Consider the following 27,633-nt stretch of genomic DNA (forward strand, 5'->3'; position numbering starts at 1 on the left):
AGGGTGTGATGGATGAAGAGTGAGCCCTGTTTTGAGAAAGAGATGCCCTTTCCCCTTCTAGTCTGGAGGAGTAGAGAGGGATAGATACGGGGGGTCTGATTGGAAGGGGATGTGAAATTCGGGATTGGTGTACTTGAAAGCTACCAGCTGCATTCTCTGGAAGCCAAGTCCGAGGCAGGGGGTAAACTACTGGTGTTTACTGGGATGGCACCTGGGAAAGGGGGGAGGGGCAGATTGGGCAGAGTAAGGAGTCACACTGTCATTCAGGCCTGACAGAGCCTGGGAGCAAATGCAGCCCATGGTGGCTAGGCGGTCCCCCTCCCTGTCCTGGGCAGCAGGTTGGGGTCCCTGGAACGCATGACCTCAGATGAGGCAGCTGTCTGCAGCTGAGGGCCCAGCTCTATCACCGTCGTGCGACAGCTCGGCCACGGTCCTTCCTTGTGGGGCGCCGGGGCCCTCACCTCCACGTTCACAAGAGCTTTACACCTGGGTCAGGTGAGCTCTTATTGCACTAGAGGTTAATTAAGAAGGACGGTGATGGTTTGGAGAGTCCCCAAGGGTGGTGAGAGAGGTGCTGGCCAAAGAAAAGTGAAGGGCCAGCCATAGCCAGGAGCCTGGCCAGGAGAGGGCCCCAAAGCAGCACCGTACTCAGCAGGGACACTGTGTTGGGTAGATGGCGTGGTTTCTGCTAGACTTCTAGCCCTGCTTGCTGCACTAGCAGTGACTGGCTGGACCGGACCTGGAGAAGGAAAAGCAGGTGTAGGGTCCTGGGGAGCATGAGAGGTGAGAGGTCAGAAAAGGCCATTTCACCAATAAGCAATAAGCAAAGCACCTCCATGGCTGGAGGTCGGAGAAGAGGCCTCTGGGAGGAGAGAAGGGGAGGGTAGAGCAGGAGCCCCTCCCAGGTGCCACTGTTGCCCCGCTGGGTGACCATGAGCACATGGCAGGGGACTCATCCACTGTGGGCATGGCTGATACCATGATGACAAGACAGCCACCCATCCCTACACTTGTCACCTTCGCATCTCAGCAGCGGGTGACAGAAAATAAAGGACATGAGGTGTAGGGTACATTCGAAGATGATTTCACTCTGGAGAAAATATAGTGTGAGGAGGGCATGGGGGTGAAAACAGGCTGCAGTTTCACGCAGGGCCGCCCCAAACACTCTCACGGAGAAGGTGACATTTGAGAAAGGACTTGAAGGAGGAGCCCTCCATGCAGATGTCGGGGCCAAGAGCTCTCCGGAGAGAGGGAGCGGCAAGTGCAAATGGCTGGAGACATTAGATATTTATTTATTTATTTGAGACAGACTGAGAACACGAGCAGGAGAGGCAGGGGGAGAGGGAGAGAGAGAATTTCAAGCGGACTCCACACTGAGCAGGGAGCCCGTCACGGGGCTCGATCCCATGACAATGACATCATGACCTGAGCCGAAACCAAGAGTGGGAGACTCAACGGAGTACGCCACCCAGGCTTGCCACCACGGGCACATTTTAATAGGAGCCTTTTCTCTGTCATTTCGAGAAAAGATCTCCCCTCGGGGACCTGAGGGCAGAGGATGCTGGGCACCGTGAGGATTTGACTGGTCCAAGTAGACAACCGTGGCTGCAGAAGATGACCCATTGCCATGCGCGTGTAGGCTATGTGTGAGGAATTTGGAGAAAGCAAGAGTGCAGCACCACCATTAACAACACTGTCCATGTAGTCTTCCTATGCCAGGCTCTTTCTTCCTCCTGGTGCCTCCACCCCTCCTCCTCACACTACTGAATTCCGTGTGTGTCTTGTGTTTCTAGTTTTGTGATTTTGAAACTCGCCTTCACACAAAGTTTGCGTCTGTCCATTTCCCACACTGATGTTCCTGTGGCGACCACAGTTACAGGTGCCCCTCCCGTGGTCTCTTAAATATCTTGTCCCCCTCACACGTCTTCCCTTCTAACTAATGCCATATCTGTCCTTGTTTATTATATTTTGTTCCACCTACCAGGTGTGCCAGGTAATTATCTAGTCTTCTGTGAAAGATGTTTATATTGGAACTCTCATTGACATCAATCCTTGAAGTTACATCTTAGGAGAATGTTAGAATACAAATCCTGAAAACAGGCTAATTTTAAATTCTGGTTCTTATTTTACCTGGCATTAAAGTAAGTCAAATCAGTTTTTCTCAAATTTGAGGGATGTGAAGGACAACGTTTTTAAAAAATCCTCTAAAATTAATAAGGTTGAATAAAACTATTTCGCAAAATAATATCTCTTAAATCTGTCTAGATATAAATTTAGACATAAACATTTTATGCTTATACAACTGGAAGGCCCAAATGAAAATCAGTAAATTAAATATAAATAAAAGAACAAAACCAAAAGCATTCCAGTTAAATTCTGTGAATTTCATATCGCAGATGTTGGCATTTTGCTGAAACTAAATTGTTGCCTGGGATGCAACCAAGGCCCTGGCTGGTTGGCCAGGTTCCCCTGAACTGCGCATGCCCACATCGCTGTACCCATGGTGCCTCTCCCACGTGAACCTCCTACACTTGGTGCCAGTCCGCAGGCCCCCCGCTTATTGGAAATGCACGCCTGGAATTCTGCCTTGGCTCTTTCCTCATGGGTTTCACAGAACCTCTTCTTCCCAAGATGATCTAAAATTCTAGCACCGAGATGAGGCTGAACTTCCACCATAGTTCTTAGTTGATGCCTTGGCTCTTTCCTTATGGGTTTCACAGAACCTCTTCTTCCCAAGATGATCTAAAATTCTAGCACCGAGATGAGGCTGAACTTCCACCATAGTTCTTAGTTGAATTGTGGCCAACCGAATGATCCAGCATGACTTCTCCTAACTGTTTAGATAATTATCAGAATAGCAATTCTGATATGAACATCTCAAAAAGAACCTTCAGACCACATGTCCGTGGCATCCAGTTGGACAAACACAGTTCTAATGTCAAGGATCTAGCTTCCCTTCTTTATAGCATTGGACGTGCCGGAGGCAATTAACATACTGTGTTTTCCACCAAAATATTCATCTAAGGATTTTCATTTATTTTCTTGGTCTACTATCAGATGGTGACATTGCCTGTTTAGATTTTGTTTATATTTTTAAAACTCTTTTGTACTACTTTGGTAAGCATTTGTAAACCACTCTTGCAAGGTCTGAAATGTTATAGTATCAAAGACAATGTCAAATATAACATCAAACAGCAAAACCGTGTTTCAGCATTTTACATGACCACAGAATTTCTGAATTGGATCAGACCCTGTCAAATTCATCTCTACAATATCCTGCAGAAATAGTCATTTAGCCTGTGTCTGAAAACCTACAGTTAGTAGCTCATCAGGCAATGTATTCCATTTTTAAGTTAGAAATTTCTTACTTTTGAACCAAAGTCTACTGATGTCATTTTTGCCTCATAGTTTTTTTTTTTTTAAGATTTTATTTATTCATTTAACAGAGAGAGAGAACACAAGTAGGCAGAGTGGCAGGCAGAGAAAGAAGGAGAAGCAGGCTCCCCACCGAGCAGGGAGCCCATGCGGGGCTCCATCCCAGGACCCTGGGATCATGACCTGAGCCGAAGGCAGACGTTTAACCGACTGAGCCACCCAGGCACCCCTGCCTCTTAGTTTTAATCCTACCTTCTAGAATAAAACACAAATCTAATCTCTCTTGCAAAGGATAACTCCTTCACCTCCGTGAAGATGACACCTCCCTCCTTCCTCAGCCTGCCCTCCCCAGACAGACGTCCTCTCCTCGGTACTTTATTCTTACATCACAAGGCTGAGTAACATGAACGACAGCACAGTGATTGCTTTGGTGCATTTTGCATACAACCCAATTCCTTAGTAGAAGCTTCAACAGATTATGTAATCCATAGATTGTATCTAAGAAGTGAGCTTTTATATCAATTTTTGTTACCAGAGTTAATATTATAAATGACTACAAACTAATACATACAATTTTTCAGTTAAAAGGACAGGGATAGAACATAATTAAATTATGACTAAGCATGTACCGGCATGCATACATATAATTTATTTACTTATTTCTGTTTACAACTGGAGGAAGAAAATGGGAAAGCCTAAAGAGGCTCTTACCGACCGGGTAGAATGGAAGGTCATGGGCACCCCGACTATCCTGGCTCTCTTCCCAGGTCCTTTCCATAAGAACCCCTTTCCAAACCGAAAGACAGGATCCTTCTAGCCTTGACAGAGCCTCCTGGAAGAACCAGGCAAGGTTCTAAACTAAAACCAAATCCCGTGAAGATGCGATATCCAGCTGCCCCGTCTTCCTTCTTAGTTCTCTGTGTGCAGCACCCTCCCCCCCAGAGCGAGGAAACAGGATGTGGTAAATAAGCACAGTGAACCTATACTCACCAACTCTCCCACTCCAGCCCCACAGAATCCTGGCTCTCTATGAGGGACAAGTGACGTGCTGGGGAGAAATAACATGGTGGCCTAAAGCCCCACAAAGGCCGGGTCACAATCAAGAGGGAGAAAAGGCTTGGCTGCGCTCACCTGCTCCTTCCCAGTGTCACAGTGGGGGACCGGACGGCAGCCATAGTGCCCTCCAAGGTGTGGCCTTTGAGTAGTTGCTTAGAATGTGTTGTGCAGGTGGGGGTCTGCGTCCCCCCCAACAACACCGGACGCTGCTAGTCATACATGCATGTAAGAACCCATTACCGCACCGAATGGGAATAACGCGTTTGTGATTCATTCTGTTCTTCAACAGCTGGCTGCCCCAACTCCTTGATTAAAGAGCTCCATCACTTCAGGATTCTTGGAGAAGAGCAGGTGAGTGGGCCTCTCAAAGGCAGTGTCAGTGTGTCATGAAAGATAGACACTAATGAGACAGTTTGGGCTCTCTCCAGGGAGGCAGAGGGTGTCTCCTGACCCTTGGTGCCCTAAAACGGGGAAGAAAGCCACGCTGCAGATATGTGTGAGGACGCTCTTTTCCTCTTCTATCCATCAGACCTGAGAGGTTGTTAATTGGTACATCTGCTATCTGCCGGAGCATTTCATCTCAGGATGCTGGCAGTAAGCAGGGACAACGTGGTGGCAGGAGAGCCAACAAGTTAGTGTCCGGACACATGATGGGTAAGAGACCAGGCACCACAGACGGCCCTGACGTGATGTCTGCGAGTGAGGGCGCCAGCCCCTCTCACCAGACCTTTGCACGGTGTGCACCTTCTCCATATCTCACTGCAACTGCTTTCTCTACGGATACAGACATGTGACGTATATACATACAAAGGATGGCCCATTAAAAGTAGATTACTTCAGTACTGTGGTGCTCGGCGACATGTCAGATTTTAAATTTTTTTTTTTTTAAGATTTTATTTATTTGAGAGAGAGAGAATGAGAGAGAGAGAGAGCATGAGAGAGGGGGAGGTCAGAGGGAGAAGCAGACTCCCTGCCGTGCAGGGAGCCCAAATGCGGGACTCGATCCCGGGACTCCAGGATCATGACTTGAGCCGAAGGCAGTCGCTTAACCAACTGAGCCACCCAGGCGCCCCGACATGTCAGATTTTAAAGGGATGTGCTAAGTAAATAATTCAGGGTGCCGAATTACACACACACACACACACACACACACACGTGCATGCGCGCTTTGCCTGCATACAAATAAATTTCTTAATCTTTGTATAGAATTACAGCTTCCATAGTATTATGTGAAATCTTGATGTCAAGTTATTCTTGAAATACTCACACCAAACTTGGGGCGTGACCTACCTCACCCTCTCTTACTGGTTTTTACCCCCAAAGGTCATCTTTGTCACATCTGACCAGGGAACGTGCAAAGGGAGATGAGTTTTGTCAATGAGTTTGTGGTGGGGGTGTTTTTCTTTGGTATGTGTATGTTGCAAAGTTGGACACCTGTGTCCAATATTAGATTAAAAACAGAAAGGAGCTAATTGGGGGAGGATAAAAAACTAGAATTATTTCCAGTTCCTTGATTTAACAGATTTCAGAATGTCTCCTTTGTGTTTTCATACTGCCGATTCCAGAATTCAGCAGGCATAAGTGTTTATTCAAATATAAGCAAAATCAGTTACCCTCCATTGCAGGTAAGAGTTAATAACTGACTCCCTCAAACGTACCTATTTAGGAAAACACATGCATCTCCCAGCCATGTTCCTGTGAAAGCCTGAGAGATTTCTTAAAGTAAGAATTACTGATTGTTGCCCTGACATTTCCACTCAGATAATGGAGCCTTCTCTTCTAACTTGTACCAATATTTGCAAATTATTTCCCTATTTGTGTTAGAGTCATTGGTGATTAGTAGGGAAAGAAGCCAACTATAATCATCTTAGATTTGCATACAAGTCAGGCCACTTTGCATTCTCCTAGAAATTTAATTGAGCCATAATCAAAATCAATATTACTCTGATTAGTTGTGCAACATGGGAACAGGGTGCACAGCAATATTGATCTTTATTTCCCAAAAAAAAAAAAAAAACACTTTTCCTTCCTTCCTTCTTTCCTTTCATTCAGCAGATACTCACTGAGCACCTCCTCAGGTGCTATATGCCATTCTCGTTTATCGGGATATAGGAGTGAAAAAGGAATACCCATCAGTGGAAAACCGTTATGCTATATACACACAGACATGTTCAATATACATTATGCTAGGTGGTTATTATGGCCATGGAGAAAAATAAAACCAAAAAGGGGGTAGTGGTAATAGGCAGAAGAGGTGAATTTTCTATAAGGTGGTCAGGAAGAACCTCACTGAGCAGGTGATTTGTGAGTGAGGACCTGAAAGGAGTGCAGGAAAGCATCCTGGTGACGTTTGGAAAAGGAGCTTTCCAGATAGAGAATAAAGCGAGTACAGAAGTTCTGACATGACCCTCTGTAATGCTCATTTCACATAAAAAGCATTATGAAATACGAGGTGTGGTTGGAGTAAGGTAGGAAGAAATCCAGGAGAGTGCACTGGAAGCCAAAGGCAGGAAGCATTTCTAGGAAGGAAGGCTGATCATCCGTGCTCCATGAGACCAAGCAGGTGCCGGGTGAGAAATGAACATTGGAATTCGAAACTTGGAGGTCCTTGGTGGCCTTGACCAGGGGGTGGCGGGGCTGAAAGCCTGCTTGAATTGGGTTCATGTGCAGAAAAGGAAGAGGAATGGGAGAGAGCAAATACTGGTGACTTCTTTTTTAAGGAATTCAGCTATAAAGGAAAGCCAAGAATGAGGCAGCTGGGGTGGGGGAATGTGGAATCAAGATCCTTTTCTTTTTTTACAGGAAAAGCTGAGGCATGTTGATGGGCCAATGGGAGTGACTCTGTAGAAGAGTAGGGGGTTGGTGATGCAGGGGAGAGGAGAGACCGTCGGGAACAACATCCTGGCTCACAGCCGCTGAGTAGAGGCTCCACCTGAGACACGAGTAGGGACGGCTCAGCCTGGTGGCAGTGGGGATGGTTGAATATGCAGGGTGGTTGCTACTGCTGTCCCTCTTTTCTCAGTGAAATGGGAGGGACAGTTGGCAGCTGAGAGCACACATGGGGGCAGAGCCTTCCAGGGAGATGAAAGGATAGTGAAATCGTCACTTAGGAGGGTAGGGAGTAATAAACTTGGGAAAGGAATGAGTTTGGAGCGAGATCCGTGAGCCTGGTGTCTTTCTGTCACATTCAACTATATAGGCACAGATGCAGAAAACAGAGAGCTGGGTTCAACCCGGAGTTTGGTTTTCAGCTAGGAGAGCGGAGAGGTGGGATGAGAAGAGACTGGGTGGGAAAGGTAGTTGGTCGGTGGTTGGTTCCAGATCCCAGTGGGTCCAAAGAGTTTTGGGAATTTAAGGACTAGCAAGGTTTAGCTGGAAAAGCAGGTGTTGGCTGAAGAATGGGATCCTTGTCATTGAGATTGTGGAGGCATGCAGGGACTGGCAATGGTGGGGTCAGGGGAGGGCTGGGATTGCCGATGGCCGAGTTAGGATAGAGGAAAAGTTGACTGCAGAAGTTGAGGTCACGGACTCAGGAAGCCAGGGTGTCGGAAGTGTGGCCCATGTGGACATTTAGACCCTCCAGAATTACCACCAGAGCCAACTTGGAGAGAGTTCTGTTGAGTCACAAACTGAAGCTTCAAGAAATGTGGTCAGGAGGGAGCAGGGAGAGAGTGCAGGGGCCGGGGGTGGGGGGGAGATTGGGGAGAGGGAGGTGGGGCTCCGGAGCTGCCTGCAGATGGAGAAAGAGCACCCAGTGGAGCCTGATGGTTCGAAATTCAAGGCTGGAGGATTGGTTTCAGGAGAGAAGAGAACTGTTTGACTTGGAGCATTGTGGAGCAATGCTTGGTAGTACAAAGTGTGCAGAGAACATGTGAGGGAGCTTCCAAGGAAGTGGTGTCCCAGGGCAGGAGCCAGTTTCAGGGAGGGAAGAATGGGAGAAGGACCCTGGGAGTGGTTTGAAGTCACAGGGGCGGGAGTCGGGAAAGCTCAAGGACAAAAAGGGCAAAGGGGTGCACAGAGCCGCGTGTGGGGGTGGGGTCAGACTGGAGAATGACAGGGGAGCCAGGGACTACTTTGGGGACTGATATAAATTGGATGTGTCAGTCTGGGACATTTCTATCCTGATGATACATGACAGAAATTGGTGGCCTCAGGGCAGATGGTGCTGAGGCTCTGGAGAGAAAGCCGAGCGGTCCAGCCCCACTGCTCCTGCGGGTTGGAGTAGGGCGGCCGCTCCCTCTCCAGGAGCTGATGAAACATTCAGGCTCTCTATGGATGCTGGAGGCAACTTTTATCACTTGACAAAATGAAATTTTATATTAATATGTGTTACAAGTGCCCTTGGACACATCATTTCAGTCCCTCACTAATGTGGCTTTTCCATTTGTAGAAAAGGAAGAGAAATGGTCAGCCATCTCTTAGAATTTTTGGAAATAAATAGGATTGCAAAGTGACTTGCAAATAGTAAGTGCTACACTAAAATGTTTCTGATTTAAATACTATTTACATTATTTATACTCAATCACTAGATTGAACTAGTAGCAACAAGGTAGGCAATGAAGTAAGTGTGATGTGCACCTAAAAGTGAACTGGTAAGATGAACGCAGATACTGGTTAATTACTGAATCCACTGCTGGATGGTGGAGATGCTTATTGGTCATCTAATTTCTTCATATGTGATTCCTTTCCATTTTCATCAGTCCCTAATAGGCACTTGATTTTTGAGATCTAGATTAAAAATAAATCATTACACACTATAAATAATTTACCTTCCTAAAATAAAAATACAATTAAAACTCCTTGGAATTTAACATATAACCCATTTACATTAGCTTCTTGGCCCCATGACTTGTGTTTATAATTCACATTCATAAAGCACCTTTGATGCCCCCAAGTCCAAACTACTTGGCAAAGATGTTATCACATAGTAGGTCATAAGCGACTCCAAAGTTCAAGGTGAGCCTTAAAAGAAAAACAACAACCCACCAGGAGTGATATCTGGCATCAGTCCCTAGGGCTGTGAGAGCCTTCAGAAGAACTGCGTTTCTAGAGTACCTGCACTTACACCAGCTTCCCCCACCCCAGGTTCAATCAATTTTAAGGAAACAAAATTCATTTATTCAACAAACATTTTGTGAATACCTTTTTTGTACTATTACTGTGCTAGTGTTAGATACAATGGTAAACAAGGAAATTACAAGAACAAATCGTGGTAAATGCTAAGAAGAAAACAGTGATTGAGATTTAACCTAATTGAGATAAGGAGCTAAGGAACCATGAACCGTAAAGGTTGAAAAGGCACCACTGTTCACTGAGCTGGGATCTCAGTATGGGATAGAAGAACATTCGAAACAGAGGGAAGTGTATGTTCAGTGACCCCCCCCCACCCAAGAGGTGAAGAGATTGTCCTGTTCAGGCCACTAAATAAAAGCAATGTGGCCGGAAGATAATGAGCAAGAGGGACAGTGGTGAAAGATGAAGACCATCCACACCATGTAGGCCATGGTCAAGATTTGTATTTAATTCTATTTTCAATGGAAAATTCTTGAAAGTTTAAGGAGGGGGCGGGCATTAACCAAATTACATTTCAAGAATGTCAGTCTTGGTCCAATATGGACAGGGTCTGGATCAAGACAGTTGGCAGAGGAAAGAGAAAGAAGTGAATATTCAGAGGTCAGATGAAAGGTCTCAGGGATTGATTAACTGTGGGTCAGGGACATGAAGGAGTCCTACAGTTTTATCTTACCGAGGTGTGTAAGATGGTAGGAAGGTGAGGATGGAGGTGAGGAATCCGGGGCTCAACTCTGAACAGATGTGATAGGCCTGAAACATTGAGAAGGAGGCAAGTTGGGATTTGGATGTGTGTTTTGGAATTCAGAGGAGATGGAGGTCAGGGGTCAGAGATGGAGAGATAAATGTGGGGTCTCTGGCATGCAGGCGATATTTTATTTTTTTTAAGTTTATTTATTTAAGTAATTTCTACACCCAATGTGGGGCTTGAACTCATGACCCTGAGATTAAGAATCACATGCTCTTCCAACTGAGCCAGCCAGGCACCCTGGGCAGATGGTATTTTAAATCCATGGCAATTGCAAGGTGCAATTGCACCTTGCAATCACAAGGAACCATGTGAACCCTAAGGAGCCCCAACATTTGGAAATGTGTTTGAGGAAATGAAAGCCTAGGAAGAGACAGGGAGGGGGAGGGGAGATGATGAGCACCACGGTGCCTCTCGAGGAAGTCAGAGAAAAAGCCCCTTCCTCTGAAGGTGAGGCGCTTGAGTTTGGAGGCCATCAGAAGTACTGATCAAAACCACTTCTCAGGGACTGTAGTAAAGGATAAATAACACGTATCCACGGGCCCCCTGCCCTATGCTGACTGCCCTATCAACAGCATGTGCTTAGTGGTCCTGTTTGCAAAACCTCCAGAAGTCTCTGGAGTCACTCCTGTGAGGAAAACAGTTCGAGGGAGCCCACCTTCATAGCCTCGCCCTCCTGGGGGCACTGCCATGGCCACAGAAAAGACAAGGGACGAAGCAGCCAATTGGTTTTGACCTCCTTTCCGGAAGATTCCACAATCACTGGATGTTGAAATACTTTCTGACATCATGTCATCAGGAACATCTGAAAAAGCAAAACCTTCAGGGCACCAGGCTGGCTCAGGCGGTGGGGCACGCTCGACTCTTGATCTGTGGGTCATGAGTTTGAGCCTCACATTGGGCATAATGAGTACTTTGAAAAAATAAAATAAATTTTAAAAATTTTAAAAAAAGAAGAAAACCTCCTAAGTTGCAATCCAGGGTACAGTCTATTGCTCCAATTACATTGCAGGTGGTGTTTGATCTGTTTTCTCCTTACATCTGATTTCAGCCATTCTAATGATTGTTTTTTCTATGCAGTGAACAAGGGCCAGTCCTTTCTCTAGCCAATTTACTCCATCAGTCGATGACAGATGTCCAGGGATAAAGAGAACATTATTAGCAACAGAACAGAGACTACAAACAGCAATGTGGCAGGCACGCCCACAGAGGCTGTCACCAACTCCCCTGGGGGCTAACTACCTGCAAATGAGGAAAAATAAGATTAAGGTTACTGAGAATTTAACAAGCGTTGTGGGTTTTTTTTTAATTCTAATACATATAGAAAATAGGACATCCTCTGCATAGCAAGGAGAAATGGATTCATGATAAACGTGTGTTTCTCTATGAAGTTATTTGAGATTTTTTTTTATCCCAAGAGGAAATTCTGTAATAAAGTGATTTTCATTATTTTCTAAAAGATGACTGAGGAATAATGAGCTGAAAAAAAATTTTTTTAATAAAAAGGAAGAAAGAGAAAGTGGGCGCAGCTTGGTATTGGGAAAGGGTGGTCTTCAGAGCCATAGCCCTGATTTTCCATCCGGGATTGGGGGTGTCCTGCCTGTGTGAAGGCCAGCAAAGGACTGAACTTCTGTGTGACTCAGTGGCCTCATCTTTTAGTCCCCAGAGTAGACAGAATGCACTGCACAAGCTAAGTATTGGCACAGTGTCTTGGCACAGAGGAGTAGTTCAGCGAACGGTATTTCTGATGGGGTTTTCTCTCTTCCACGTGGGATTCAGAGAGAGGACCCATGGAGGGAAGCCTCTGGATGCTTGTGGCTACGACTTCAGAGAAGCCAGAATTTAGGGAGGGGAAAGCAAGACAGGTCCCAGCCTGTATAGGGGTCGTTTTGTAGCTGTACCTGAGTGCCCCCAAAAGGACGCTCTGGAAAATTCCACGGCGGAACAAAAACAGCCTTCCTTCCCAGCTCAGAGGATTTGAAAAGCTGCCATGGAGCGCCTGAATTGCTGACAAGCTGTGACTCATTTTGACAGAACATTTGCCAGTTTTCTCAGATTTTCGATTTACCTAGTATTCCTGTACTTCAGATTTCCTGCAGCTTTTAAAATTTAGGTTCCTTGTTGCTTTCTTTTCTTAGGGAAGCATGCAAATCCAGTATCACAACAAAAAGGTCCGTGTCTTCCCACACAGGTCTTTTGGGTGGTTTTCCAGTGGTGCGAGATAGTCAGGTGCAGGTCCTTCCCAGCCTGACCCCTCGAGTGACCACGAGTCTTTAGCATGCAGTCAATGGCCAGCAAGAAAGGGGAAGCTAGCTGGCCCATGTGGGACTTGAACCTGAGACCCTTGCTTCATTATAGAACAATATTCCACCCAACTCAACTCTTCTACCTACCTATAGACCACCAAAAATACAACCTCTCTTTGATTATACTCGCCCATGATTCATTATTCAGATTCCTAAAATAGCAGCTTATGGAAACTTCTAAACTTTATACTTTAAAATGAATATTTTCCATTCTTAGGAGAATCCATGAGCATACACATAAATACTGAATAATTTACTCCTCGAATAAATAAAATATAAACCATAGCGATTAGTTGAGATTTTTACCTGGATAGGTCGTACTAATGGAATGCATTTTCACTATAATCTGATGAAATACAAGAAATGTTCAAAAATTTTTTTTCCTTAGGGGCAAAGTGGTATGCTTTTTGTTAATATTTATTTTCAAAAATTTTTGTGAATATCATGGTGTCCCTCTAAATTATCTTAGTTATCTGTCTGTGGATTATCCATTTTATGAAAGTATATCTATAAATTGGCAAACTAGTTTTAATGGCTGAAACAGCATTAGTTGGCAGGTAAGGATGGCTATGTCTACACATACAAAAGTGCACACACAGTCCCTCACTGTGAATCCAAAGACAAACAATAAATAAAGGATTTTTAGAGAATTTGCTTCTTTTGAACTCACCTGAGAATAGATTCTACACAGACTTAGCGCACATTACTAATTAATCACGTTCCTTCAGTTCTGCTTGTAAAATGCTCCCCATCGTTGATAAGTAAAGAAAGCCCTTGCATACGCCACAAGTAGTACCAACTGATCAGTATCTGTTCACTTTCCCCAGTTGGGGGTCCATTTATCACTTTATCACTATTGTGTGTATTTTGCACTCAGATGAATATAGATATTCCGCTCTACTTAGTGCTGATTTGTTACAACTCTCTAGTAAATATATAGTCGGGTTCTTTCAATGCATTGTCAACATTGTGCCATAAGTGGCTGAAAGGAATCCATGGAAATGTGGGCCATATCTTGAAGGGAACCAAATAAGTATCTCTAATGACCTAGAGATAATCACACGTCTAATTTCTTTCCTTAGGGTATGAAGCTTTCTGTGAATACTAACTCATTACTGTCTTCAGGTCAGATGTTTGTTCTTATAAATTTCACGATGTTAAAAAAAAAAAAGTAATGCACTCAGTAGGCATAGGTTTTATTTCAGATGTGTGTACTTTTTAATTATCAGAAATTGCCAGGTATATAAGTTAAAATATTTGTCTTCCTTTAGAAAAGAAGTTGTATGCTCAAATTCACTTGAGTGTATCACAAATAGAATGACTATAATAAAGTCATTTTTTATAAATTCCTTAGCTAATCAATGGAAAGAAGAGCATGATTTCACATTTCATCAGTATCTGAGGCCACTATGAATGAAGTCAGCAAGAATTTCTAAAGTGTTATTGGTCTTTGTCCATAGGTTAACTTCTTCGTAGATAAAAGCTATCGTCATAGTAGTAAAATTGCTAAAATTGGCGTTACATCAGAAAATAGCCAATTGCTTGAGAGCCATTTATTTAAAATAGAAATCCATCCTCCATCACTGTTATTAATTCCCATCGCCATTGATTATTTTGTTAGAAGTATTTAATTAATTGGTGCTCACTGGAGTTAGATTTCATTAATTCATCCTACAAGAATTTGTTGTTTACCAGCTATGGACAAGATACTATAGCAAATTCAGGAGATACAAATACAAAAAAGGATTGGGGGGTAGTGCAAAGGGTCTACAGTAAGGTCTGAAGGGACTGGATACTCCTGGACTCACAAAACTTAACCAGCCAAAGATCTCTTTCGAGACAAGGCCTCACACTGAGCAGAAATGTGCTTGGAATAGAAAAGGGGACGAGGGAAGAGGAAATCCAGTTAAAAGTGGGTAACGAAGCTGGAAGCTCATAGAAAGTGAGTTCCACCAACGAGAAGAGGAAGCTCTAGAACCACAAAGAGCTATGCTGGATCCTACTTGTTTCTAAAGTTGCAGAACTGATTTCATGTAAAACTGTGCAACAGCAAGAAGCAAAGTTAAATTCCATACAAAATTTTGAAGAGTTACAGAGAATGAAGAGCAGAATGATGTCCTGAGACACAAGAAAAGTATGTCAGTCAGGTGGAAACTAGAGTAACTATTTCAAAAGGAACCAAATGATTAAGAAATTATACAAATACACATAAATAACAGATATTGTCTTAAAAGAAATAGGAAGTGAAAAGGAAGAAACTTCTAAAACATGGAATTAGTAAAGTGAGATGAGATTCCAGAAAAGTTGACAGATGGAGAAGGTGAGTAAAGAAGATCCAATATATGTATACTAGAAATCCTGTAAGAAACACATCGAAGCAAGAAAATAGAGCAAACGCTGAAAATTAAATTCAATACAGCTTCCTTGAATCGTGAAAATTGATAAAAAATGACCAGCACCAAGGTATATTCTAACTACCAGATTCTAAAGAAGAAAAAAAAATCCTTTGGGCATCTGGGCAAAAAGATTATCAATTCAATGTGTAAAGGAAAAAAAAAATCAAATTGTATCAAGCTTGTAATGCCTTATACCAGAAACACATGAAATAAGACAGTAAAGATGCTCAAGGAGGAAAAACTGTGAGCCAAGAACTTTATATCCAGTCAAATTCATTTTCAAGAATAAAGGCCCCAAAAGAATGGTTACCCATACATAAGACCTCAGTGAATGTCTTTCCCGTGCACTCCTTCTGAGGAATTTACTGGAGAATATCCTTCTAACAACCAAAATTACTGGAGAGACATCAACATAAGGACTGGTGGTGAACATGAGGGGTGGGTGTGTGTGTGTGGGGGGGTGTGTGTGTGGGTGTGTTTAGACCCAAGATAACATGAAAATTAAGAAAAAGAAAGCGTAGTATGGAATGGCCATGTGTTTCAACAATACAGATACAGTATAATTATTATAAAAATTTGGCAGAGGAAATGGTATAGCATGTAAAGATAATGTGAAGTTTTTAGTAATCATATTCATAGTGATATTGGTATTGTTATTCTAGTATCCTTGTATATGTATGAGATCAAGCAAATGAGCTATTGTGGAATATTGTTTTCTCTTCCGTCATCCTCTGTGTTCTTAAGAACCAGTGTAGAAGAAAGGAGATACAGATGTAAAATAGCAAATGTTAAGAAAAGCCTTATAGTTCTGAAATACCTACCCTCTGAGCAAATTTCAGGTATACAATATAGTATTATTCACTGTATTACCATTGCACACACTAGATCTCCAGAACTTACTCATCTTGCAAAACTAAAACTTTGTACCCATTTTGGGTAGGCCAAGGCATGAAGGTTGGACAGTCCAGTGGTACAGCACTGGGCTGAGCACCTCAGAGGGGTTCGATAGATATTTATTGAACTCATTCACAGTTGCATGAGGGGATGCACATAGGGGTGGGAGGGACTGAGGAGTGTCTTGCTCTCTCACGTAAGTCTGACCAAACTCCCACCTGGCCTAAATCCAACTTCCTGCCTACTCTGTACTTTGCAGCCAGGTATTGGAGAAAAACATAAAATTCTGCTGACTAGTTTTCCTTTCAATTCATAATCTCTGCCTACAAATGGGTTGTTAGTGCTGCCTAGCAAAAATGCTGGCTCCCTCCATCCGTTCCCTCTCCCCTGATCATTGATATCTTCCTTCTCTTCTCAAATTTCCAACACCTCCTTTTTCTGCACCTGGGCCCAAATACTTTGCCTTCCTTCCTTTGCTAAGGATGGCGGCCTTCCCTCCTCAAGCCAAACCTTCTACTCATCCTTGCTATCCTCCACCTGCCCAAGGACGGAGCTCACTTCCTAGCTGACATCATCAGTTCTCTCCTCTCTTCCCACTCATTCCCTTCAGCATACAAGCGTATTATTTCTCCAATTTCAAAAAATCCTTGAGAGTCCCACTGCCCTCTTCAGCTGCTAGCCCATGCTCCTGCTCTCCTTTTCAGCCAAACTCCTACACGAAGAAGGACCCATTCTCACCTCTTAGAATTCTTTTCCTCCAATTCTGTCTTGACTCCATTTAACTCCACTAAGGCTTTTGGCTCCATGACTCCCCTGAAATGGCTCTTGTCAAGACCACAATGACATATGCATTTCCAACTCCAACCAGTTTTCAGTAATTGCCTTCTGTACGGCTCTTGAGACAATTTATCATGACACCCTCCTTGAAGAATTTTGTTCCCTTGGCTTCCACGACACCTACATCCTTTTCATTTTCCACCTGCCTCATAAGCTGCTGCTTCTCAGTCCCCTTTCCTGGCTCCTTCTCATCTTCCTTACAAAAGTTAGATAGTCTCAGCCAGCCTCATGACTATTGAGATAACACAAAATCAGATTGTCAAATCAGACTCACAGGAATCATAGATGTAACCTTGCGTCAAGCTTTACTAGTAGCTTCAAAGATACGGGTAATAATGAGGTGCACACAAAGCACAGAGAAGTATGGGTTGTTTCTCAGCATCTTAGGGTGTACTCTAGGCCAGACTTAATAAATGAGGTTTCAGAGAAGTTCATGGAATGATCATTAACATGAAATCTCTCAATTATATAAACTGTCTCATCATTCCCCATCACTAGAGGAATCATTCATCATGGAAGCATTTCCTGCTTAATGTATTCCATAGTTAAGGAGTCTTTTCTAGTAAATACCATTGTATGGATGTACCATTACCATGTTTACAAAAGGATTTGACCAAGTCGTCTTTCTTTCTTTCCCGGGGCCAGAAAAATGAGAAAATGCATGGGAGGCCTGATGCTAACCCTTTTCCTCCCAGCCTTCCATGCACGTATGATTTCAAAATTTGTTATCTACAACCCACATCTTTCTCCTAAACTCCAAACTCATATATTCAATTAGCCACTCAGCATCTTAGCTGTGTAGCAGTTTATCAAACTGAAGATGAGCACAGTAGAAATAATGACTCCTTTTCCCAACTCCCAACCTACACACACACACTCTCATGCACACTCACACATATGCAGACACATCCCTTTCTTATAAGTCTTCGATCTCTGTAATTCATTCTTTGTCCCTTTCTGTGTGTGTGCATGTGTGTCCTTCTGTCTTCTCAGGCAAAAACATCACATTCCTGCTTGACTCCTTTTTTTCCCCTCATGCCATGTATCCGATCTGCCTAAAAATTTTGCCATTTCTGCCTTCAAAATATATCCAGCTGATCCCCCACCTCCACCCCTACTTTGCTGGTTCAGGCCACTGCCATCTCGCATGTGGATCCCTGAAAACCTCCTTCCTGCCTGCTCCTCTGCTTCCTCTTTCTGTCCTTGCCCACGAGAGTCGGTTCTGAATATTTCAGCCAGATGGCTGTCTTTAAAAGATTAGTCAAATGATGTCACCCCACAGCTCCAAAGTCTCCCGTGGTTCCCATATCTCTCAGAATGGCCGCCAGAGTTCTCCTAGTGGCCTTCAGGGACCTACACAGCCCAGATCCCCAAGAGGTCCCTGACGCATCTTATGTCATTTCCCTGTCTGCTGTCACTCAGCCACACTGGCCTCTGCTGTACCTCAGGGCACCAAGAGCATTCTGGCTTCTGCATCTAGGTACCGCTCTGTCCTTGACCCAAAAGCCCATTCCCACAGGTAGCCACGTGGCTTGCTTTTCTAATCTCCCTTAGATGTTTGCTTCCATGTACCTTCTTTATTAAGGCATCCCCTATCCCCTAATCACCTCTTCAAAATTATAGTCCCCATCATCTCCAAAATGTGCTGCTTCTCTGGTTTTTATTCTCCTTCCCACTGAAATATAACCTTTCAGCATTATTGTTATGGGCAGGTGGATGAGAGCAGAGGTGTCTGTTTTGTTCACTGCTGTATCGCCCAAGGTCGGGTCTGACACCTACACAGTAGACTGTCACCGAATGTTGCATAAATTAATTCACAGTTGAGCAAATTCACTTGACTTGATCTGATTTTAGAAGTGAATATGATCAGGGCGCCTGGGTGGCTCAGTTGGTTAGGCGACTGCCTTCGGCTCAGGTCGTGATCCTGGAGTCCCTGGATCGAGTCCCGCGTCGGGCTCCCTGCTCGGCGGGGAGCCTGCCTCTCCCTCTGACCTTCCCCCCTCTCATGCTCTCTATCTCATTCTCTCTCTCAAATAAATAAATAAAATCCTTAAAAAAAAAGTGAATATGAGCAAATAACACGAGGAGAACAATAACAGGGCTGCAACAGGAAGATGCTGGACACTGCACTGTATAGTTTTATTCTGCAGGCTGGGGAAACAACGGAGGGCGTTGAGCCACGCAACGGCGTGATGAAGTCAGGGATAAAAGAAACATGCTTTAAGAAAGAGAATAATGATGAAAGGAAAACATGAATCTCTTCTTCATCTAGCTGAATATGCTCGGCATTGCTCAGATATGCTCAGATAGCATGTGGGCTGCCCACAATTAGCACAGGGTGGAATATATCAGGACTATCTTCAAAATGGTTTTAAAAGCCCATAGGCTCCTGAAGAGAGGCATGAAAATTACTACTTGATGAGCTTAATAATGATGCCATAACTTAAAATATAGCTGTGTTCCTAAAATTCGTATGAAATAAGACTGTTAAATGCAGTTGATTGTAGTAATATTAAAAGAACAAAATTTGGGGGGAAAATTTAGGACCAATTTCCTAGAAATACGAAGTTACCTGTTCTGCCAATTGCAATTGGGCAGGTTTTCTTTATGTTGGATCGTACCTCATCCACCCCACCCCATCCTCTTTGGTTTTTTTACTAGAACAGATGAACAAGAAAATCCACACGCCATGAACTATTAACATTTTGGCTAAAACAGCACATCTTAGTATTATCACCTTTAAAAACTCATGTTGAGTTTTGGTGTTGGTTTTTTTACAGTATAACCGATACCAGCAATATGGTGCTGAAGAGTGTGTGCTACAGATGGGGGGTGTGCTGTGCCCCAGCCCCGGCTGTGGAGCGGGGCTGCTTCCCGAGCCAGGCGTGACGAAGGTCACTTGTGAAGGGGGCAGCGGTCTGGGCTGTGGGGTGAGTACCACCTACACCTCTGGGTGTTCATTGTGTGTGTGTTTGTTTTTAGCAAATTGGCAACAATTATAAATTTGTTTTATTTTCATTTTCCCTTTGCACTCAGACATCTTTCAACTGACGTATAACAAAATAGACCTTTAGGGGTACCTGGCTAGCTCCGTCAGAAGAGTATGCGACTCTTGATCTCGGGGCTGTGAATTCGAGCTCCACATTGGGTGTAGAGATTACTTAAAAATAAAATCTTTAAAAAAGAAAAAAAAAAAGAAACTTCTAAATTCTGATCTAGGATCCCAGATATGAATATATATTCACCGATGGGGAGGAAAAGGTCATATTAAGAGTTTCTGCTTTAATTGTTTGTCACAGTGTTTTCTCTAAGATGTCGTGAATTACTAGACCAGACTTTTTTCTTTTCCAGTGCTCAGCTGATTCAGAGAAAAAATTTATTATTTTTCAGAGTTGGCTTTAAGTAGACAGAGTAAAGGAGAAAGAGAATTTCCCATCAGTGATGTCTTAACGGAATTATTTGCCTAAGTATTTCAAGAAATAAAATGAAGATTAATATGGAAAACTTGAAATGTTATTCTGTCATAAAAATCATTTTAAATAGAGATGAGCAGAACTAATGGTGCCTCTTAGGGAAGCAGAATAAGAAACATGGAAACTCTTTGTTCTAAGAGGTCAACCAATATGACCCAGATAGCTTCTTGAAATGAATCTATGGCTGCAAGCTGACAGGGAAGGTGTGAGGAAAGCATAACTCAAACACAAAAAGGCTTGCTAAATTATAGGTTGAAATGACAAATGGCTAATAATCCTGATATTAGATTTCACACAGGCCAGAAAAGGAAGAAAGTGTATGTGCCTATAAAACGCTATTGAATTTTGATGGGAAAACATTTCTTTTAAAATTGCAACTTCATGAGGAGCTTTGTAGAAGGAGTGTTTTTGGCAAAGGCTTATTGCCGGGGCCTAATTTTTGGCTGAGAGCTGTAAGTCACCTTTGCCTAAGTTTGCGTCTGTTGTCCTCAGTGAAGCTATCTGTGGGGCTGCAAAGTCCTGGGCTGAGCCATAGTAGAGGAAGTGGACGTTGAAAAGCCATGAGATACCGTGATGCCTACTCAGAAAAAAATGCCTCTGGATTAATAATCACGACTTACGTTAGAATGGAAACACAAGTCATGTTTGCTAGCTTTAGGTTTACTGAAGCTTGTTTAGGCTTACTAAAGTTGTATTGTATAATCTGCACTGATTGTGTGTGGCCTAAGCCAGCTGCCAAACTCTGGGAGATCAGAATGCTGGGGAATGTTTTCTTTTAAAATGAGTTACAGTAGTTTTTAACTAATGACTAAATTGTATGCTTCTGCCTGCTAATTGCCCACTGTTGTTCCATTCTCTAAAGCTGGACTTTAAGGTCTTAACTTTCTTGATGAGAAGAAGAGTTTCTTTGGCCCATCTTCTGCATTCCGTTGTTCACCTTGCTTTAAAGAACTTGGAGGGTTTTATATAATTTTAAGTTTTGAACAGCTGTGTCTTCCTTTTTTCATTCAATGTGACATTGTAAGTAAGTTATGTACACACTTAAGCTCCAAATCCTGGAAAATTACTTTAGGAATGAATTGAATGACTTTCATACCTTTGGGTTAAAGACTTTGGGGGCAAACCTTACCTAAATGAGGAGAGCTGTCTTCAGGATGTTTCTTTGTCCTTTTGAAATTCTAAATGATGAGTTTTATTTTATTTTCATTTGTTCGTTTTTGTTGTTTTCGACGGTGTTCTCGTCAGTTTCTGTGTTACTTCTCTATTACTGCATAACAAATCACCCCAAATGTTAACCATTTAATTAATAAACATTTATTATCCCACAGAATGGGTGTCAGGAGTCCATAGGTAACTTAGCTGAGTGGCCCTGACTCTGGCTCAGGGTCTCTCATGACGCCGCTGTCAAGCTGGGTTGCTTCAGTTATCTGAAGGCTTGACTGGGGCTGGAAGATCCACTTCCAAAATGGCTCATTCACATGATTTTAGGCCAAAAAAAAAAAAAAAGCTCAGTTCCTCACTGGCTTTTGGCCGAAGGCCACGGTTCCAAATCACATGGCCCTCTTCTTAGGGTATTTGTCCCAAGGATGGTAGCTAACTTACATAGAGCGCATGATCTAAGAGAGAGCAAAGAGAGGGCCACAAGGCCTGCATAACCTGATCTCCAAGGATGTACACCATCCCTTCCACTTCACTTCATTCATTAGAACTGACCTGCATGATCCAGCCCACCCTCTAAGAGAAGGTAGTTAGGCTCCATCTTAAAGAATTCATGAACCAATTCTGACCCACCACAGTTTACAATTTGAAGAACTTGGAGAAAGAATAGAGAAATGATTTTCTAAAGTATTCGCTTAATTTGATGCTTTCTTTTCTCTCCCTGCCTTTTGGCCCCAGGCCCCATACTCTTGTTGAGGCTTATATCAATCCCCATTGCTTTGGCTTCTCAACAGAGATAAATTGACCTCATCATTGCCCTTTTCCTTCAAATCCTCAACTTTCACAAAAGACTGTTAACCCAACTAACATGGTTTTGGGATTCTATAGTGGTGAAAAAGGAGATTGGGTTGGATGCCTTAAGTTCAAATCCTGGCTCCATCAGCTACTAGTGGTCTTAATCTTTCTGTGCCTCAGTCTCCTCATCTCTAAAATAGGGTATATTATAGCAACCCCATATAAGACCATTATGACAATGAAATGAGATTATAAATGTAAAATGTTTAGAACAGTACCTGGCATACAATGTGGATTTATTTACTGTTTAATGAAAAGTTTAATCAATGCTTATCAAAAGCTTGCTTAAAAGACCCAGTATTCAAAAAAAATAAAAATCCTTCTGTTCAGGATAATCATTTGATCCTCTCCTTCAAATATTCTAGAATCAAGCTAGATCAATAGCAGGGAATTAGGTATCGAGGCGTCAGTATTTTAACCCTTCAAAGAATTGCTTCTCCTACCTAGTACTTTGACAAAATGTCATTCATTTACATTGTGGTCCTTATACAGGAAATTTGATGCGTGCAGTTCAGGACATCCCAATGGACTTTTCTATGAGATAACATGGTAGCTCTTCCAGGCTGACCTTTGCAATGGGAGCACTTAGGCTTGTCCTGAGGTATGTTGTCCTTGAGAACATTTTAAATTGTGCAACTAATAAGGTGTTCCTCTGAAAGGTGACTGGTCAGTAACCTAGATCCACAATTGTGTGCTAGCTATCACATATAAATAGACCATTATTACAACAGATTTTGAAACTTATTTTCTAGCTTCACTTTTTTCCTTCTTTCTCTTCCCTTTTTTCTGATGTATACAGTTCTGCTATGATTTGTTCATTCTTGTAAGCTGCCAATCTTTTCTGGACTTAAGGGTGGCAATGGAAAGCTGTTGTGTGGTAGAAATCATGGTTAGTTCATGTTGTCCAGCGAGAACAGGGCCCAATAAGTAGAAGTTAGAGAACGAAGGGCAAATGCTTGATGTTATAAAACTAGGCCTTAGAGGTGTATTGTGATGTGCCCATGGATGCCCACTCTCAGAGCTGAGACACAGCTGCGTGTGTTGTCTTCCAGTCAGTCAGCTCACCGCTACATGCCTAGATGGTCCTTCATACACCCATGATTCCTGTTGTATGTGGTTTCCATCTGAAGAAACAGATTTCAGTATTTTGATTGTCTTTGGCTTCTTAAAATAAGTGCTTTGATTGTATTTATGACTCTCTTATTCAAACATATAGTACTGTCAACTGGAAAATCAGATTACCGGAGCCTGTGCTCTGCTGTATCACTAGGCTTAACTGTTACCTGGAGAGCAGTGCACATTAGCTCATACATGAAGACAAGGATTTCTATTTAAATGATAATGTCAGTCCATCTCAGAAAGGCCTGGTAGATGTGGATGGTTCCAGCAAATTTATTACCATTATAAAGAATTATTTGAGCTTAAGTCCCACGTACCAGGATTCAAGTTGAAGTGTTACACTTGTTTCATGCCTTTATATTCCCATCCTTAATTTTGACATTATTGTCCTCAGTAACACCATGTATTTGGAGTTCACCATTCATTGGGGATGGATGGGTGGATGGATGGATGGATGGAAACAGTGTTTGAAGTAATATGAATACACTAGCACTTTTATTTTCAAATATTAATCATCATTTACCCCAGTATTAGAATTGCTTACAAGAACCTCACCAAGAAATTCACAATATACAGTGTTTTACTTGCACACATAATACGTAATTCAGAACTAAGTTCAGGGATCCATAAAAGTCAATTAGGAACCTGAAAGTACTGCAAGAATTACAGTTTATGTCCCCTGTCAAAGGCTACACAGCCAAACTAGAATTTTGTACATCCTGATATATAAAATGTCTTAGTCTTGGGGGCACTGAGATTTTGGTTTTGACACAGAACAGAATATTTTTACATTGATTGATGGAACTCAACAAAGAATATATTTGGGGATCAAATAGCCTGACCTCACTCTCTGCTAACCCTTGATCGTATTTTTACTACTGCTTATAAAAATATTAATTGATTTCCTAAGGAATTCATGTTATGCATTATTCTTTACTCTGGCTTATTGCTATTCATCAGAACTATCTCACTAACTTTTATGACTCCAGTGTAAAATGTTGACATGTTTAATACTGGAAAACAGAAACAAAGTATGGAATACATTAATACTCACTGACCTGGGAATACAGAAAGCTAAGGCAATCAGCCTTGTGAGTTTTCTCTAAATAAAACATCATTATCTTATTTGGTGTTGCTTCAGGATATTACATGTCTGAGAGAGAATTTCTTATCTAGGATAATACTGGGAATTAGATGAAGAGTTTTCTGTTTTAAATTAGAAATCCAGGAGAAAAAATCCAAAAAAAAAAAAAAAACAGATTAAAAAAAAAATCATATTACTGACGATTTGTTAAGGAAATAAGAATTTCTTCAGGCACCTGGTAGACACTCCTTCCTTTAATGGAGAGTGCCGTGTTGCTGCAGATTTCTCATGGCGCTAATGAAGCATTCATCTTGGGCTCCCCACTTGCACAGACCCCTTGTTTTTACCAAATTTGTCTTCTTGCATTTTCTTTGAAGAGGGCCTCAAAGATTATAGGGCTTAATTAAAGACGGAAAGGCTCCATCAAACCGAAATCTAGATCTGCACAAGTAGGGGTATGCGCTGCTACGTGCAAAGAAATTTTTGTTGAAAATGATGATTTTCAACTACTTGTAACAGTAGCATTACTCTATTGTTGAAGATTGTACTTAGATCAGAGTTCAAGCTTCATTTTCAGTTGTTATATAGGAAAGGAGTCAACAAAGGCAAATGGAGATACCTAGTCTTCCACTCAAAGATTAGATACTGAGTTAAAAACTTAAGTTAATTTGTTGACATATAGTTGCTGGTAATAATTTCTAGTAATTGTTTCTATTTCTGTGGTGTTAGTCATGATCTCTCCCCTTTCATTCATGATTTTATTAATTTGGGTCCTTTCTCTTTTCTTTTGGATAAGTCTGGCCAGAGGTTTATCAATCTTATTAATTCTTTCAAAGAACCTGCTTCTAGTTTTGTTGATCTGGTCTACTGTTTTTCTGGTTTTTATTTCATTGATCTCTGCTCTAATCTTTATTATTTCTCTTCTCCTGCTTGGTTTAGGTTTTATTTGCTGTTCTTTCTCCAGCTCCTTTAGGTGTAAGGTTAGCTTGTGCATTTGGGATTTTTCTACTTTTTTGACAGAGGCTTAGATGGCTATGTATTTCCCCCTTAGGACCACCTTTGCAGTATTCCATAGGTTTTGGACCGATGTGTTTTCATTCTCATTGGTTTCCATGAATTGCTTGTTCTTCTTTAATTTCCTACTTGACCCAATCATTCTTTAGCAGGATGCTCTTTAACTTCCAAGTGTTTGAATTCCTTCCAAATTTTTTCTTGTGATTGAGTTCCAGTTTCAAAACATTGTGGTCTGATAACATGCAGGAATAATCTCAATCTTTTGGTATCGGTTGAGATCTGATTTGTGACCCAGTATGTGGTCTATTCTGGAGAAAGTTCCATGTGCACTCGAGACGAGTGAGTATTCTGTTGTTTTAGGGTGGAATATTCTGTATATATCTACAAAGTCCATCTGGTCCAATGTGTCATTCAAAGCTCTTGTTTCTTTGTTGATCTTCTGCTTAGATGATCTGTCCATTGCTGAGAGTGGAGTGTTGAGGCCTCCTACTATTAATGTATTATTATTATCAATATGATTCTTTATTTTGGTTAATAGTTGGCTTATGTAGTTGGCTGCTCCCATGTTGGGGGCATAGATATTTACAATTGTTAGATTTTCTCGTTGGATAGACCCTTTAAGTATGATACAGTGAACATAATAACAAAAAAAAAAAACGTTAATAGATGAGTCTTTTTTTCAACACGTGGAGCTCAGAAATAAAAAGCAAGCAGATGGTTGATATTTAATAATAAAAGGGAAAATAAAATGGTTGCTTTTCCTATACTTTAAGGAGAGTTTAATTTTATAAAAATACCAAATTAAATTACGTGAAGAATTTTGAAAACTATATTGAGGTCTCCCTTTTTAAAGAGAAGTCTAGACAGTAAAATCTAGACTCCAAATATATGTGGTTTATATTGTGATGCTTTCAAGGAGACACCAGAAAGGCCAGGTATTTTTCTCTGTGCCTAAATGTGAGTTTGTAAGCATGAAGCGCCGGCTGTGATCATACCTCACTTGCCTCAACCACCTGGCCCGTGCAACACATGGAGAGTGGTATCATATCATTTTGACACATTATTCTCTTATATACAAGATGTTCTTTATCAAAAAGTATTTTTAAAAGAAAGTTAATGTTACGAAATGTCAAAAATATGCATCCCATGTTTATTTGACATGTGTCCAAAACTCTAATTTAAACTCTAAGATTGGCTCGTGTGCAGATTGGAAACAGGCATTGCTAGACTTTCCATGTGAGAGACAGCTTGGAGTGCAAAGATAGAAAGCTTTGGAGAGTATTTATTTTAATTAAAGAAATTGTTCACAAATGTACAAACAAGTTCTGCATACCATTCCCCTGGAAAACATTTATCAGTTGGCAAATATTCCTAGAAAGTGTTCTGTTGTTTGAAATAGAAATACATATTTTCTAATCCAACACAGGCCACTGACCATTCCATGGGTCTTTAGCTATTTTTTTTTTTTTTGGTTAAAATAAAGGGAAATCTGGAATAATTATACTCTTTCAAAATGGTAAGCTCCATCGCATTGAATAATGTTAGGAAATCAATTTTGTGGCAAATGGAATGGAGAAGCCTTCTTTAGCCCTACAAGCTACCAGAGAGCTCAGAACATTCTAGAAAACAGACTTCTACTGAAGATAACATAGTTTTTATGCATTTCTTTTGATCCTGCTCTCACCTCAGTCTAGGGCTCTGCTGTCCAGTATGGTAGCCACCAACCAAAAATGGCTATTTAAATTAAAATTAAATAAAATTTAAAATTTGTTTCCTCAGTCACATTAGCCACATTGCAAGTACTCAATGGCCACATGTGGTTTCCTGCTGCTGGACTAGACAGTGCAGGGAGAGCATGGTATCACCATCACCACAGAAAGTTCTAATGGACAGCATGAGTCTAAAGAAAGACTAGACTATCACCCAAACAGGAGCTTTCACAAACTCGAGTTTCCTGTGTCTCACATACAAACACTTTGACCTCTTCCATTCTGGTTAAGAAGAAAATTAAAGCAATGTCCTAAGTACAAAAATATAGAACAGCGTTTTCCAAAATGAGGCTCATTCAGCATAAGTTCCAAGGATGTTACTGGGAGGAAAGTTGGAGTGGAGGCAGAGCGGCTGGGCAGAGGTCCAGCATCAAACAACTTGGAAACATGTGTGAAGCTAGGTTAAACAGAGGGGTGTTTTTCCGTAACACTTAAATCTTTCAATATGCAAACATGCGTTTTGCCTGAACAAGGAGAAT

The 27,633-nt window shown here is 41.9% G+C and overlaps 1 protein-coding gene across 1 annotated transcript in view; it reads left to right on the forward strand.

Annotated features, from left to right (window-relative positions):
* Positions 1-27,633, forward strand: part of PRKN (parkin RBR E3 ubiquitin protein ligase) — a 1,046,212-nt gene that overhangs the window by 845,006 nt on the left and 173,573 nt on the right. The window contains exons 7-8 of the mRNA XM_021693212.1: positions 4,721-4,782; positions 19,463-19,612. Of these exons, the coding sequence (XP_021548887.1) occupies positions 4,721-4,782; positions 19,463-19,612 (212 nt within the window). The remainder of the gene's footprint in view (positions 1-4,720; positions 4,783-19,462; positions 19,613-27,633) is intronic.

The sequence above is a fragment of the Neomonachus schauinslandi genome, chromosome 8, assembly GCF_002201575.2.
Source record: "Neomonachus schauinslandi chromosome 8, ASM220157v2, whole genome shotgun sequence".
In the NCBI taxonomy this organism is placed as follows: Eukaryota; Metazoa; Chordata; class Mammalia; order Carnivora; family Phocidae; genus Neomonachus; species Neomonachus schauinslandi.